This window comes from Macaca fascicularis, chromosome 9 (genome assembly GCF_037993035.2).
Source record: "Macaca fascicularis isolate 582-1 chromosome 9, T2T-MFA8v1.1".
In the NCBI taxonomy this organism is placed as follows: Eukaryota; Metazoa; Chordata; class Mammalia; order Primates; family Cercopithecidae; genus Macaca; species Macaca fascicularis.
This window is the reverse complement of record NC_088383.1, coordinates 112,408,948-112,423,797: the sequence shown is the minus strand read 5'-3', so window position 1 is coordinate 112,423,797 and position 14,850 is coordinate 112,408,948. Positions and strand designations below refer to the sequence as shown.

Here is a 14,850-nt window from a genome sequence, read left to right as displayed (position 1 = left end):
TTGAACTGGGAGGCGGAGGTTGCAGTGAGCCGAGATCGCACCACCACACTCCAGCCTGGGTGTCAGAGCGAGACTCTATTTCAAAAAGATAAAATTAAATTAAAATAATAAAATAAAGTTTATATGACTGGGCACGGTGGCTCACACCTGTAATCCTAGCACTTTGGGAGGCCGACGCGGCCAGATCACTTGAAGTCAGGAGTTCAAAACCAGCCTGGGCAACATGGCAAAACCCTGTCTCTACTAAAAATACAAAAATTAGCCGGGCATGGTGGCAGGTGCCTGTAATCTCAGCTATTCAGGAGGCTGCAGCTAAGGCACAAGAATTGTTTGAACCTGGGAGGCAGAGGATGCAGTGAGCTGAGATCTCACCTCTGCACTCCACCCGGGCGACAGCACAAGACTCTTGTCTTTAAAAAAAAAAAAAAAATTGGGCCGGGCGCGGTGGCTCAAGCCTGTAATCCCAGCACTTTGGGAGGCCGAGGCGGGTGGATCACGAGGTCAGGAGATCGAGACCATCCTGGCTAACACAGTGAAACCCCGTCTCTACTAAAAAATACAAAAAAACTAGCCGGGCGAGGTGGCGGGCGCCTGTAGTCCCAGCTACTCGGGAGGCTGAGGCAGGAGAATGGCCTGAACCCGGGAGGCGGAGCTTGCAGTGAGCTGAGATCCGGCCACTGCACTCCAGCAAGGGGGAGAGAGTGAGACTCCGTCTCAAAAAAAAAAAAAAAAAAAAAAAATTGATAAATAAGTTTACATAAGTACTTAAACCAGGTTCAACAGAGATGAACCACAATTTGCTACTCCTCAAAGGCTAGCAGAATTCTGATCAGTGAAACAAATGCCATTAAACATTGCCTTCTATTCTGTGCAGTATCCAATTCTCTTTTCCTGACTGCTGTCTTTAAATTATATTAAGAGTTTAAAGGCCGGGCATGGTGGCTCACGCCTGTAATCCCAGCACTTTGGGAGGCCGAGGAGGGCAGATCACAAGGTCAGGAGATCGAGACCATCCTGGCTAACACAGTGAAACCCCGTCTCTACTAAAAATACAAAAAATTAGCCGGGTGTAGTGGCGTGTGCCTGTAGTCCCAGCTGCTGGGGAGGTTGAGGCGGAAGAATAGCATGAACCCAGGAGGCGGAACTTGCAGTGAGCCAAGATTGCGCCACTGCACTCCAGCCTGGGCGACAGAGCGAGACTCCATCTCAAAAAAAAAAAAAAAACAAACAGAGTTTAAATAACAAAACTCCATTTTAGCTAACACATTTGTTTCTCTCTTAATGGTAAATCATCATTCTACATGACTCCAGGCAGAAACCACCCAATTAGTTTACCAACCTGGTAAGCGTTGAGAAATGTATAGAAACAAATGGAGGGTAAGCAGTCTGGCCCAAGGCGCACTCGCTTGGTGGTTTCTTTCATATTCATTATCTTATCCAACTTATCTGAATCTTTCAACTCAGGAAGAGGGATTCTGTGAAAGAAAAAGAGAGTCAAAATTACCTTTTGACTATTAACAAACTTGAACTCTCTATAACATATTGTCTCATACCTCCACACACAAGTTCCTGAAGCTTTTTCCTCACCTGTTCTGAGGTGGAGCATTGGGATCTTGTTTTTTGCTTTTGGATCCAATACTATCTTTTTTAGGCTTCTTCTTTTTAGGTTTTCCTTCTTCATTTTCTCCCTCTTCATCCTCATCATCCAAAGGTACCTCAATTTCTGGTTCTTTTAATAAACCAAAAAATACCTACAAGTCAAAAGAGTCAACATTTTTTAAATTATTTGTTCATTAATATACCCATTTTACATCTTGATAGGATAAATTACAATTACAAAATAGTAATTTACACTCTGAAGCAGGGTTCTGTACTTGTCTACCCAATAGCCATTCTCCCCTTTTTCCTTACTAACAGAACCCTGATTTTATTGGAGTAGCAATGTGCTCAGTTAAATCATTTCTGTTTCCAGGCTCCCTAGCAGCTAGGAATGTCCATATAAGTATATTGGGTACGGTTGTATAAAAAAAAATTGTTTTCCTGATTAAAAAGGGAAAGCTTCAGCACAGATATGCCTTTTGTCCTCCCCCTTCTTCCTTCTTGAAATGGAGCTGCAATGCTGAAACTGCAATAACCATTTGTGAGCACAAAGAAGAAAGCCACATTCTAAAGATGGTGGACCAGAAACTAGAAGGAGCCAGGGACCTTTATGGCACTGTGGAGCCTTCATGCCAGCCCTGGAAGGCCTTCCTCTGAAATTCATTTTATGGGAGAAAAATTATTTGTTTCAGCCACTGCATTCAGGGTTCTATAAAATGCAACCATACCCAAATTGTCACATATAAACATCACCCTTAGAACACAAAATTTTATATACAGTATAAAATTGTTGCCAAGCGGCCAGGCACAGTAGCTCACGCCTGTTATCCCAGCACTTTGGGAGGCGGAGGCGGGTGGATCATCTGAGGTCAGGAGTTCGAGACCAGCCTGGCCAACATGGTGAAACCCTCTCTACTAAAGTAAATACAAAAATTAGCCAGGTGTGGTGGCGTGTGCCTCTAATCCCAGCTACTCAGGAAGCTGAGGCAGGAGAATCACTTGAACCTGGGAGGTGGAGGTTGCAGTGAGCTGAGATCACGCCATTGCACTCCAGCCTGGGTGACAAGAGCAAAACTGTCTCAAAACAAAAACAAAAACAAACAAACAAAAACATCGTTCCCAAGCTAGCTATAAGAAAAATGTGTAACTTATGTAGATGGAAATGCTACAATTTTTCATAATCTGCATTATAGAGTTCTTAGGTTCATTCCCATACCTTTGATTTGTTTGCCTCTCGTTTAGCCTCTCCTGCCAAACTTCCCACCATCGCATCTATCTGTTGCTTACTACGCGGCATCCCATCAAAGATGTCAATGTAGAGGTGCTCCTGAACTATGTTCCATATCTGATTGTTCTGTTTCTCCTGAAGATGCCTCTTCAAGAGTTGGTACGAGTCACGGGAAATACGCAGAACAAATTTACTTGTTCGAAAATCCAACATGGTCTCATTCCCTTTCATGTGTTCCTTTTTGGTAAGACTAGATAATACACGTAGGTCATCCTGGTAATAACATTCCTGATCTCCATGGAACCTGTTTCAGTGATTTTAAAAAGTCATTTTTCAATGTAATCATTAAGGGATCTGCCTCTCCCCCATATACTTATAAACCATCCCAGAATATTTTCAGTGTAGTAGTCTAAAAAATCCTGAACTAAACTGTAGGATAAGAAGTAACTCATTTCAAAATGATTATAATTCAGTTTCTGAATTTATTCTAAAAATGAACAAATATAAATCTCTAATGAAATGTATCACAAACATTTTAAGAAAAGAATTTAAATATCCTAAGTGAAAAAAAATATACCCACCATTGGTAGACAGTTTCTTTAGAATGGAGACATTTAAAATAAACTGGTAGACATTTGAAAATATAAGAACCCTTGCTTTACTAAATGTTATGGTTTCTCAAAACCCACTTTTAAAAGTTTTATTATGAAAATTTCAAAGCGGCCGGGCGCGGTGGCTCAAGCCTGTAATCCCAGCACTTTGGGAGGCCAAGACGGGAGGATCACGAGGTCAGGAGATCGAGACCATCCTGGCTAACACGATGAAACCCCGTCTCTACTAAAAAATACAAAAAAATAGCCGGGCGAGGTGGCAGGCGCCTATAGTCCCAGCTACTCGGGAGGCTGAGGCAGGAGAATGGCGTAAACCCAGGAGGTGGAGCTTGCAGTGAGCTGATATTCAGCCACTGCACTCCAGCCTGGGCAACAGAGCGAGACTCCGTCTCAAAAAAAAAAAAAAAAAGAAAAGAAAATTTCAAAGGTATACAATAGAAAAGAATATAATGAACTCAGTGTACACATTACTCAGCCTCTCAACAATAATCAATACATAACATTCTCATAAAACCCATCATTTTTAATGATTTCCTATATTCATTGGAAATACGTACCAGACATATTTTTAAAATATCAATACTTTAATATGATCACTAAACAACAAACTAAGTGGAAGTACTCACTGCTGATACCAATCAGTGAGTACTTCCACTTACTCACTATTACCAAAGACAATAAAATAAAGCCTTTAGCCTTGATAACAACTAGTAAATTTAAATGTACTTGTGTTTTTACAACTCTTAATTTTCCTAAGAAAGTAAAATTAAAGACAATATATTTGGCATTCACTAAAAACAGCAACCAATGCAAAAACATTTTTAAAACAATAACTAAACATATTAGGGCTCCAGCTCTGAAAAACAGATAGCCAACAGATTTCTAAACTGTTAAGTATGTTACCCCACTACAACTCATCAATATATGATCGAAGATTTGAATAAAATTAGAAATCTCAGCCTCTTATATCAGTAACTGCCCATTATCCTCCTGTGGTGATGGGGGTCCTGGCAAGGGATAAGACTGTCCATAAAGGAAAGACAGAGAATCTCCTATGATATTCCAGCTTCCTATGTGGGGAGACAGCTACACCATGAGACTGGAAGAGCAAAAAGGTTTTTCCTTCTTTTTTAGAGACAGGTTCTTGCTCTGAAGCCCAACCTGGAGTGCAGTGGTTCAATGCAGCCTCAAACTCCTGGGCTCAGGGATTCCCCCTGCCTCCGTCTCCCCAGTAGCTAGGACTGCTGTGCCACCATACTTGGCTAATTTTTGTTTACGTGATCTTGGCTCACTGCAACCTCCGCCTCCGGGGTTCAAGTAATTCTCATGCTTCAGCCTCCTGAGCAGCTGGGACTATAGGCACGCGCCACTATGGCCAGCTAATTTTTTGTATTTTAGTAGAGATGGGGTTTCACCATGTTGGCCAGGATGGTCTCGAACTCCTGAGCTCAGGCAATCTGCCCACCTCAGCTTCCCAAAGTGAGGGATTACAGGCATCAGCCACCGTACCCGGCTCAATTTTTGTTTACTTTTTGTAGAAGCAGGATCTCGCTCTTTTGCCCAGGCTATATATATATTTTTTTTAATTTTTTAATTTTTTTTTTTTTTTGGTGAGACGGAGATTTACTCTTGTTGCCCAGGCTGGAGTGCAATGGCGCAATCTTGGCTCACTGCATCCTCCGCCTCCCGGGTTCAAGTGATTCTCCTGCCTCAGCCTCCCAAGTAGCTGGGATTACAGGCATGTGTTACCACACCCGGCTAATTTTGTCTTTTCAGTAGAAACAGGGTTCACCGTATTGCCCAGGCTGATCTTGAACTCCTGACCTCAGGTGATCTGCCCGCCTCAGCCTCTCAAAGTGCTAGGATTACAGGTGTGAGCCACTGCACCCGGCCTGTTTTTGTTTTTTTAAGTGACAGTGTCTATGTTGCCAAGAATGGAGTGTTTCGATGACAGTACTTTAAAGAGAAATTAGCTTCTAGAGTAGAAGTTCTGTCGTCAGCCTTTCTTAGTTTTTTTTTTTTTTTTTCCAAAAACACTTGGCTACAGAACGTTTTGCTTTATATACTTCCTATTGGCATCCTAGTATAATGAATTACTATAATGGCATAGAAGCCAGGGGTTCCAAGTTCTACTGTTCCTCTATTACTGCTACCCTGTGTTAAATGATAAATCTTGACTTCAGGCTCTATTGCTTGTATTAAACATTTCTCATTCAGGCTGGGCCCGGTGACTCACACCTGTAATCCCAGCACTTTGGAAGGCCAAGGTGGGCAGATCACCTGAGGTCAGGAGATCAAAACCAGTCTGACCAACATGAAGAAACCCCGTCTCTACTAAAAATACAAAATTAGCTAGGCATGGTGATATATTCCTATAATCCCAGCTACTTGGGAGGCTGAGGCAGGAGAATCGCTTGAACCTGGGAGGCGGAGGTTGCAGTGAGCCGAGATGGTGCCACTGCATGCCAGCCTGGGCAACAAGAGCGAAACTCCGTCTCAAAAAAAAAAAAAAAAAATTTTATTCACCCTGCTAAGCAAGGCCTCCTTTTTTTTTTGAGATGGACTTTCGCTCGTCGCCAAGGCTGGAGTGCAGTGGCGCAATCTCAGCTCATTGCAACCTCCGCCTCCCAGGTTCAAGTGATTCTCCTGCCTCAGCCTCCTAAGCAGCTGGGATTACAGATGTCTGCCACCACACCCGGCTCATTTTTGTATTTTTTAGTAGAGATGGGGTTTTGTTATGTTGGCCAGGCTGGTCTCGAACTCCTGACCTCAGGTGATCTGCCCACCTCAGCCTTCCAAAGTGCTGGGATTACAGGTGTGAGCCACCACGCCCGGCCTGCCTCCTTCTTAAATACTACTTTCCCTTGGCTTCTATAACTCAACTCTCCCCTGGTTTTCTTCCTGTATATCTCCTCTATGTGGCCATTAAATTTGGAGCTCCTTGGGCCTAGCCCACTTACTGGCTTATTTCATACTCTCCCCTAGTCAACCTCATCCATATTGATCAATAATGCATACAACTCCAATTAACAGTTATAGTCCCTACCTCTCCTCTGAGCTCTCATATATCATCTACCTATCAACTTGACATTTCTTAAATGAGTCAAAGGCATATTCAAATCAGAACTCAAAATTATTCCAAGGTCTGACAAATCAAGTCCTCTTCTAGGGTTTTCTGTATCAGGAATTGGCTCCCCTATCCAGCTGGAGGGGCCAGAAAACTGGAGATTTCAATGATACCTCCATCTCCCTCACCTCCCTAGCCAATCTATCAAGTGTCTCATTCATGACTCTGTCTACTTCTCTTCACCTCTACCACAACCTAGTCCAGTGTTTCCGAACAAGGGTGCTACTAGCATTTTGGGCAGGATAATTCTTTGTAAAGTGGGACTACCTAGGTGCACATATTAGAACATTTAGCATTCCTGCTCCTCTGCCCAGTCATTATGACAATCAAAAATGCCTCCACACATTTTCTTTTTTTTTTTTTTGAGACAGGGTCTCACTCTTGTCATCTAGGCTAGAGTGCAGAGGCGCAATCTCAGCTCACTGCAACCTCCATCTCCCAGGTTCAAGCGATTCTCCAGCCTCAGTCTCCCAAATAGCTGGGATTACAGGAGTGAGCTACCACATCTGGCAAATTTTGCATTTTTTTGTAGAGACTGGGTTTCACCAGGCTGGTCTAGAACTCCTGAGCTCAAAGTGATCCGCCCGCCTCAGCCTCCCAAAGTGCTGGGATTAAAGGCGTGAGCCGCTGCACCGGGCCACCTCTACACATTTTCAAATGGTCTAGTGGAAGGAGCAATTCCACCCCCAGTTGAGAACCACTGCAATAACTTCCAAAACTTGTCCCTATAGTCATTCTATCCTCCATGTGTTTCCCCACTGCATAGAAGTCCTTTCAAAGTATATAATAATGACATGGTCCTTTAATGACTCTGTAGCAGAAATGACTCTGTAGCAAAAAGGCTTCACTCTCCCCAAATACCCATTTTTCCTGTCTTCCTCCATAAAAGAAAACCTGAATATCAGCTGGGCACATAGACACTTAGGTAAAGACTACATTTCTTATTTCCCCTGCAGCTAGGTGTGGCCACTGACTGTTAAGATATAAAAGGAAGAAGTGTGTGCAGTTTCCGTGTGCCCTAACTGCTGACTGGCACACTGATGTGACTGCTTAGAGCAGGAAAACCATCTTATGCCACAAAGTGGAACATGCATGAAAAGCATGGGAGAGCAACAAGACTGAGGGAGCTTGGGGCCCTGGTAATGAAGAACCCACCACACCAATCCCGAATGTCCCACCTTTATGAGAAAAATAAATAAACTTTTATTGTATTTAAACCTCTGTTGTTTGGGTTCTCAGTTACTCTTATTCTAATCTAATCCTAACACTGCTTCCTAGTGTTCTTAAGATAAAGGCAAAAATAAACTTTTATTTATGCCATTGCTGATGAGTTTTCAGTGACTCTCAATGAAACCTAATCCTACCCAATACAACTCCCTACTGCTCTTAGGATAAACAAAGATCTTCAATATGGCCCAAGAACCAGCCTATTCTTTTTTTTCAATGCCTTCACTTTAACAATAGAACCTGCCTACTGTTCCAGTCCCTAATTCCCAGCTTCATGGTATACCACACCCCCATCCCATTCTCTGCTCCAGCTACCCTGGCCATCTTTCAGCCTCTGTACCTACCAGAATCCTTCCCACCAGAGAGCTTTAATACATACTTTTCCCTCTTTTCTTCATCTGGCTAACTCCTACCTAATCTTCAGATATCAGATCTCACCTCAAGTATCATCTCCTCTGGAAGCCTTCTCTGACTTCTCCAGCTAGATTAAACCCCACATTTTAAGTTCTCATAGCCTTAGGTACCTCTCCTTCACAACGTACATTTTAAGTTGCAGTCTTACATTTGTGTGGTTACACATGTGAACATATATGCACGCGCACACACACTATGTGTGTATATATATATGTAAAAATGTACATACTTCTCAAAGAATGACTTTGCTTCATTCTCATGTTGATTGTAGACTAGCTCCAAGTACATGTGCACAAACAAAGGATAAAAGAGTTGGGATAACTCTGCCCGATGGCAGTCCAGGGAACATTCAATGAAGTGTTTCAGTCCACTATAGTATTCTTCATACATTGTGGGATCTCCTTGTTGGCTGTAGGCTGACAACACAGCACTGACATCTGGCTGGTCTTCCACAGCAACACTTCCAACTGTTTAAAAAACAAAAAACAACTTTTAAGAAAATGACCTATTATGACCATGTGACTATGGCTGTTTTGTTAAGGCCCAGAGGTGAGTTGTTGCTCAGATTGTTGTCTCTTTCTTCCCAACGTCTCTTCCTCAACACAATCACATAATCTTTTTTTTTTTTTTTTTCTGAGAGGGAGTCTCGCTCTGTCACCAGGATGGAGTGCAGTATGGAGATCTCAGCTCACTGCAACCTCCGCCTCGCAGGTGAGTCTCTTGCCTCAGCCTCCCAAGTAGCTGGAACTACAGGCATGCGCCATGCCCAGCTAATTTTTGCATTTTTAGTAGAGACAGGGTTTCACCATGTTTGCCAGGATGGTCTCGATCTCTTGACCTTGTGATCCTCCCACCTCGGCCTCCCAAAGTGCTGGAATTACAGGCATGAGGCACCGCACCTGGCCCACACAGTCTTTTTTTTTTTCTTTCTTTTTGAGATGGAGTTTCAACTCTTGTCGTCCAGGCTGTAATGCAATGGCACGATCTTGGCTCACTGCAACCTCCGCATCTCGGGTTCAAGCAATTCTCCTGCCTCAGCCTCCTGAGTAATCCTACCCAATACAACTCCCTACTGCTCTCAGGGTAAACAAAGATCTTCAACATGGCCCAAGAACCAGCCTATTCTTTTTTTTCAATGCCTTCACTTTAACAATAGAACCTGCCTACTGTTCCAGTCCCTAACTAATTTCCAGGGCATGGTGGTGCATGCCTGGGATTACGGGCATGCACCACTATGCCCCCTAATTTTTGTATTTTTAGTAGAGGGGGGGTTTCACCATGTTGGCCAGGCTGGTCTTGAACTCCTGACCAGAGGTGATCCACTCGCCTCCCAAAGTGCTGGGATTACAAGTATGAGCCGCCGGGCACAGTGGCTCCTGCCTGTAATCCCAGCATTTTGGGAGGCCGAGGCAGGCAGATCACGAGGTCAGGAGATCGAGGCCATCCCGGCTAACACGGTGAAACCCCATCTCTACTAAAAATACAAAAAATTAGCCGGGCATGGTAGTGGGTGCCTGTAGTCCCAGCTACTCGGGAGGCTGAGGCAGGCGAGTGGCGTGAACCCGGGAGGCGGAGGTTGCAGTGAGCCAAGATCACGCCACTGCACGCCAGCCTGGGCAACAGAGCGAGACTCCGAGACTCCATCTCAAAAAAAAAAAAAAACCAAGTATGAGCCACCGCGCCCAGCCATAATCTTTTAATAGAATTTTTTTCACTTGTTTCAGTCACCCAAACCGAAACCTGTCAGCACATCCATATCTTAAGATAACAATAACAGGCCATCACGGTGGCCCAGCATTTTGTGAGACTGAGGCAGGCGGATCACAAGCTCAGAAGTTCAAGACCAGCCTGGCCAACATGGTGAAACCCTATCTCTACTAAAAATACAAAAATTAGCTGGGTGTGATGGCGCGTGCCTGTAATCCCAGCTACTCGGGAGGCTAAGGCACGAGAATCACTTGAACCCAGGAGGCAGAGGTTGCAGTGAGCCAAGATCGCGCCACTGCACTCCAGCCTGGTGACAGAGCAAGACTCCGTCTCAAAAACAAAAAAAACAATAACAAGAAGAGTCAATATTCCTCCTGGAACTACCTTATGTTAAAGACAAATTGTATAAAAGATGGTATGTGCAAATCAAACAACTACATTAACTTTCTCTCAACGCTCTGTTCAAATGGCACCCATTACCACCAAGCCATGCACTGCAGTAACATTCCCAGTTCTCTGAGCCACCCAAGCACTGTGTAACATTCCTGTAACATATCCTATCCTGTGTTCCCTTCACATTATATACATCTCTTACCCCTTATAAAATGTAACCACTTAAGGGTGGGAAGGACCATGCCCTATTTATATCTTCAAAAGATAGTTATATGCGGCCGGGCACGGTGGCTCAAGCCTGTAATCCCAGCACTTTGGGAGGCCGAGACGGGCGGATCACGAGGTCAGGAGATCGAGACCATCCTGGCTGACACAGTGAAACCCCGTCTCTACTAAAAAATACAAAAAAACTAGCCGGGCGAGGTGGCGGGCGCCTGTAGTCCCAGCTACTTGGGAGGCTGAGGCAGGAGAATGGCGTGAACCCGGGAGGCGGAGCTTGCAGTGAGCCAAGATCACGCCACTGCACTCCAGCCTGGGCGGCAGAGCGAGACTCTGTCTCAAAAAAAAAAAAAAAAAAAAAAGATAGTTATATGCTTAAAACAATTTCCATAACCAGCATTTCAAAACAGAAAACATAACTATTTATTTGTAACACAGCACCACCTAACAATACATCTGTCAAATCAGAATTTGGTTGTTGGAAATATTTGTAAGTTGCCATTATAGTACACTTCGCTCTTTACTGCACAAATGTGATAATTTCTTCGGTTACTCTGATGGCCTCTTTTCCTCCTTACTGATTTCTCAGTTATGATCTATAATTAGGTCAAGTTTCTGAAGAGATAGGAGATTACAGCAAAATAACCAACAATATAATTCATCTTATAGTTCATTCACAAAATTCAACATTAAAAAAAGATTCCTCTCAAACACTTTTTTTTTTTTTTTTTTGTAAAGACGGAATTTTGCTCTGTTGCCCAGGCCGGAGCGCAATGGCGCTATCTTGGCTCACTGCAACTTCTGCCTCCTGGGTTAAAGTGGTTCGCCTGCCTCAGCCTCCCGAGCAGCTGGGACAACAGCACATGCCACCACGCCCAGCTAATTTTTTTGTATTTTTAGTAGAGACGGGGTTTCACCATGTTGGCCAGGCTGGTCTTGAACTCCTGACCTCAAGTGATCCACCTGCCTTGGCCTCCCAAAGTGCTGGGACTACAGGCGTGAGCCACCGCGCCCGGCCTTCAATCCACATCTGCACACATTTCTATTTATGGATTACAATGTGATATGAATACAATGCTATGTATTCATACTTCATTTCTGGCAATGCTGCAAAGATTAGGCCTCATACAGATTAATTTGGCTAAAAGCTCTGCACTGGATAATTCAATAAACATTTATTGTCAGCTCAGGATCACCTCTGAGACCTTATATTGTATATGAGTTTTACTGCATGGATTTGTGGCAACAGTTGCTGTGAGAAAGCAGTGGCTCAGGTGTCAGGAACACATACAGAGGCATAAACTTATCCATACCAAACATTTTACATATACATATTACAAGTGCCTCACGTGGCCGGGCGCGCTGGCTCACGCCTGTAATCCCAACACTTTGGGAGGCCAAGGCAGGTGGATCACGAGGTCAGGAGATCAAGACCATCCAGGCTAACATAGTGAAACCCCGTCTCTACCAAAAAGACAAAAAAAAATTAGCCAGGTGTGGTGACATGCGCCTGTGGTCCCAGCTACTTGGGAGGCTGAGGCAGGAGAATCGCTTGAACCTGGGAGGCAGAGGTTGCAGTGAGCCAAGATTGTGCCACTGCACTCCAGCCTGGCCGACAGAGCGAGACTGTGTCTAAAAAAAAAAAAACCCTCGGCCGGGCGCGGTGGCTCAAGCCTGTAATCCCAGCACTTTGGGTGGCCGAGACGGGCGGATCACGAGGTCAGGAGATCGAGATCATCCTGGCTAACACGGTGAAACCCTGTCTCTACTAAAAAATAGAAAAAACTAGCCGGGCGAGGTGGCGGGCGCCTGTAGTCCCAGCTACTGGGGAGGCTGTGGCAGGAGAATGGCGTAGACCCGGGAGGTGGAGCTTGCAGTGAGCTGAGATCCGGCCACTGCACTCCAGCCTGGGCGACAGAGCGAGACTCCGTCTCAAAAAAAAAAAAAAAAAAAAAAACCCTCATAACCACTCATGTAATAAAGGGAGAAAATTCAACATGAGAATGACTTGTCTCTTGACAATATTAATGTAAAAAAAAAATTTTTTTTTTTTTAAGACAGAGTCTTGCTCTATCACCCAGGCTGAAGTGCAGTGGCGCAATCTTGGCTCACTGCAACCTCGGCCTCCCGGGTTCAAGCAATTCTCCTGCCTCAGCCTCCCAAGTAGCTGGGATTACAGGCATGCACCATCACATCTGGCTAATTTTTGTATTTTTAGTAGAAAGGGGGTTTCACCATGTTGGCCAGGCTGGTCTCAAACTCCTGACCTCAGGTGATCCACCCGCTTCATCCTCCCAAAGTGCTGAGATTACAGGCATGAGCCACCACGCCCGGCCAATAGGAAGGTAAAAAAAAATTAAAAGGTAAGAAAAGAATGACAATCAGCATCACACATGTAAATGCAGCAAAGACGAAAAGGTCTGTCCAATGCCCATGCCTAAACACATGGTTCTCAAGCTGCCCTATGTCAACACTCCTTAGAAGCTCTTATTCAAAAGTGAAGATTCCCAGATTCCACCTCTAGAGGATCTGATTCACTAAGTCTGAAGTGATGCCCAGGAACCTGCATCCTCCAAAGACTTAACACTGGTGGTACTCAGCCCATATATATCTTTAAAATTTCAGTCGGGTGCGGTGGCTCATGCCTGTAATCCCAGCACTTTGAGAGGCCGAGGCGGGTGGATCATGAGATCAGAAATTCAAGACCAGTCGGACCAATATGGAGAAACCCCGTCTCTACAAAAAATACTTTTTAAAAAATTAAGCGGGGCGTGGTGTCGTGCGCCAGTAGTCCCAGCTACTCGCGAGGCTGAGGCAGGAGAATCGCTTAAATCCAGGAGGCAGAGGTTGCAGTGAGCCGAGATTACACCACTGTAGTCCAGCCTGAGCGACAGAGCAAGACTCCGTCACAGAAAAAAAAAAAAAAAGAAAAAAAAAAAAAACTTTTAGCTGAGATTCAGGGGGTACATGACGTGCAGGATTGTTACAAGGGTATATTGTATGGTGGCTGGGCACGGTGGCTCACGCCTGTAATCCCAGCACTTTGGGAGGCCGAGGCTGGTGGATCATATGAGGTCGGGAGTTCGAGACCAGCCAGACCAACATGGTGAAAGCCTGGCTGTACTAAAAATACAAAAATTAGCTGGCCGTGGTAGTAGAAGCCTGTAGTCCCAGCTACTTACGAGGCTGAGGCAGGAGAATCGCCTGAACCCAGGAGGCGGAGGTTGCAGTGAGCCGAGGTCGCACCACTGCACTCCAGCCTGGGCAACAGAGCAAGGCTCCGTCTCAAAAAAAAAAAAAAAAAAAAAAAAAAAAAAGTCCATAAAGTATTTATTAACACATCTTTTAAAAGGAAGTAAAGAAATAAAGAGAAAATAAAGTACTTATAAAACTTAAAGTACGCTAGTACGAAACTGTACAAACACTGTTAGTCTCAGGCGGACCTGCCCAAGGCTCAAAAGCCCAAATGAGAGGAAAGGGACCAAAAGCGTGAAGGTCCCCGCCTCTCCGCGCTCACCTTCCCATACATCCCTCTGCTCAACAGCTCTCCTCAGCCTCTCGCTGAAACTGACAGCTCGGAAGGGGGTTTGACTGCGCAGCCGGCGCACTAGAGAAAGGGGCGGGCATGTGGCCCTAGAGGCGGGCCCAGGAAATTCAAAACAAGCCCGCAGAGGTGCAGGCCTGCCAGCCCCTGCCTTACCGGCTTGCTCCCCTTCGCGGCGGCCGTGCCTCCCCGGAACCCCACGGCTTACCTTTACCCGGAGCCGCAGGACCTGAGGCTGAACCTGAGACGGCCGTGACCCCCGAAGCGCCAGTGCCCGGAGGGTCGGGGGCCGCAGGGCCAGGGGCCGAGGCGGTCACCCGGCTGAGAAGCGCGCTGGCCACCTCAGCGCCGACGCTGTCCACCTCTCCCGGGGCTCCGGAGCCCGCCACTGCCTCCTCCAGCAGCCGGGCCTCACGGCGCAGCGCCTCTTCGGCCTCGCGGAGGTTGCTCTGCCGTAGGAACTGCAGCACGGCCAGTAGAGTCTGTCGGTCGTGCGGAGCGCCGGCCTCCGGAGCAGCCGCAGGCACCGGGGCCGCCCCCGCCGGGGCAGCGGTGGAGACAGCCACCGTGAGCTTGGGGGTCCCGCCATCCCCGCCAGTGGACGACGATGCCGCAACGTTCCCGCCGCCGCCGTTAGGGCCGTTGTTGGTAGTGCCGCCGCTACCCTCGCCTGCGCCGTCCCCCGCCTGCGGAGGTAGCAGCGTTGGCGGTCCCTCAGGCTCTAGCTTGACCGCCACCTCCGTCTGCTCCTCCGCCAGCGCCGCCATCTTGCGGCTGAGCC

The 14,850-nt window shown here is 45.9% G+C and overlaps 1 protein-coding gene across 2 annotated transcripts in view; it reads right to left on the bottom strand.

Moving 5' to 3' along the window:
* TAF5 (TATA-box binding protein associated factor 5) overlaps positions 1 to 14,850 on the bottom strand; it is a 22,829-nt gene extending 7,979 nt beyond the window's left edge. The window contains exons 1-5 of one of the 2 annotated variants that reach the window (XM_005566343.5): positions 14,278 to 14,850; positions 8,436 to 8,673; positions 2,816 to 3,131; positions 1,588 to 1,751; positions 1,340 to 1,475 (exon numbers count right to left, since the gene is read on the bottom strand). In XM_005566343.5, coding sequence (XP_005566400.3) covers positions 1,340 to 1,475; positions 1,588 to 1,751; positions 2,816 to 3,131; positions 8,436 to 8,673; positions 14,278 to 14,836 — 1,413 coding nt within the window. In that variant the 5' untranslated portion in view covers positions 14,837 to 14,850. The remainder of the gene's footprint in view (positions 1 to 1,339; positions 1,476 to 1,587; positions 1,752 to 2,815; positions 3,132 to 8,435; positions 8,674 to 14,277) is intronic. The other variant, XR_012418189.1, reaches the window with a different exon arrangement.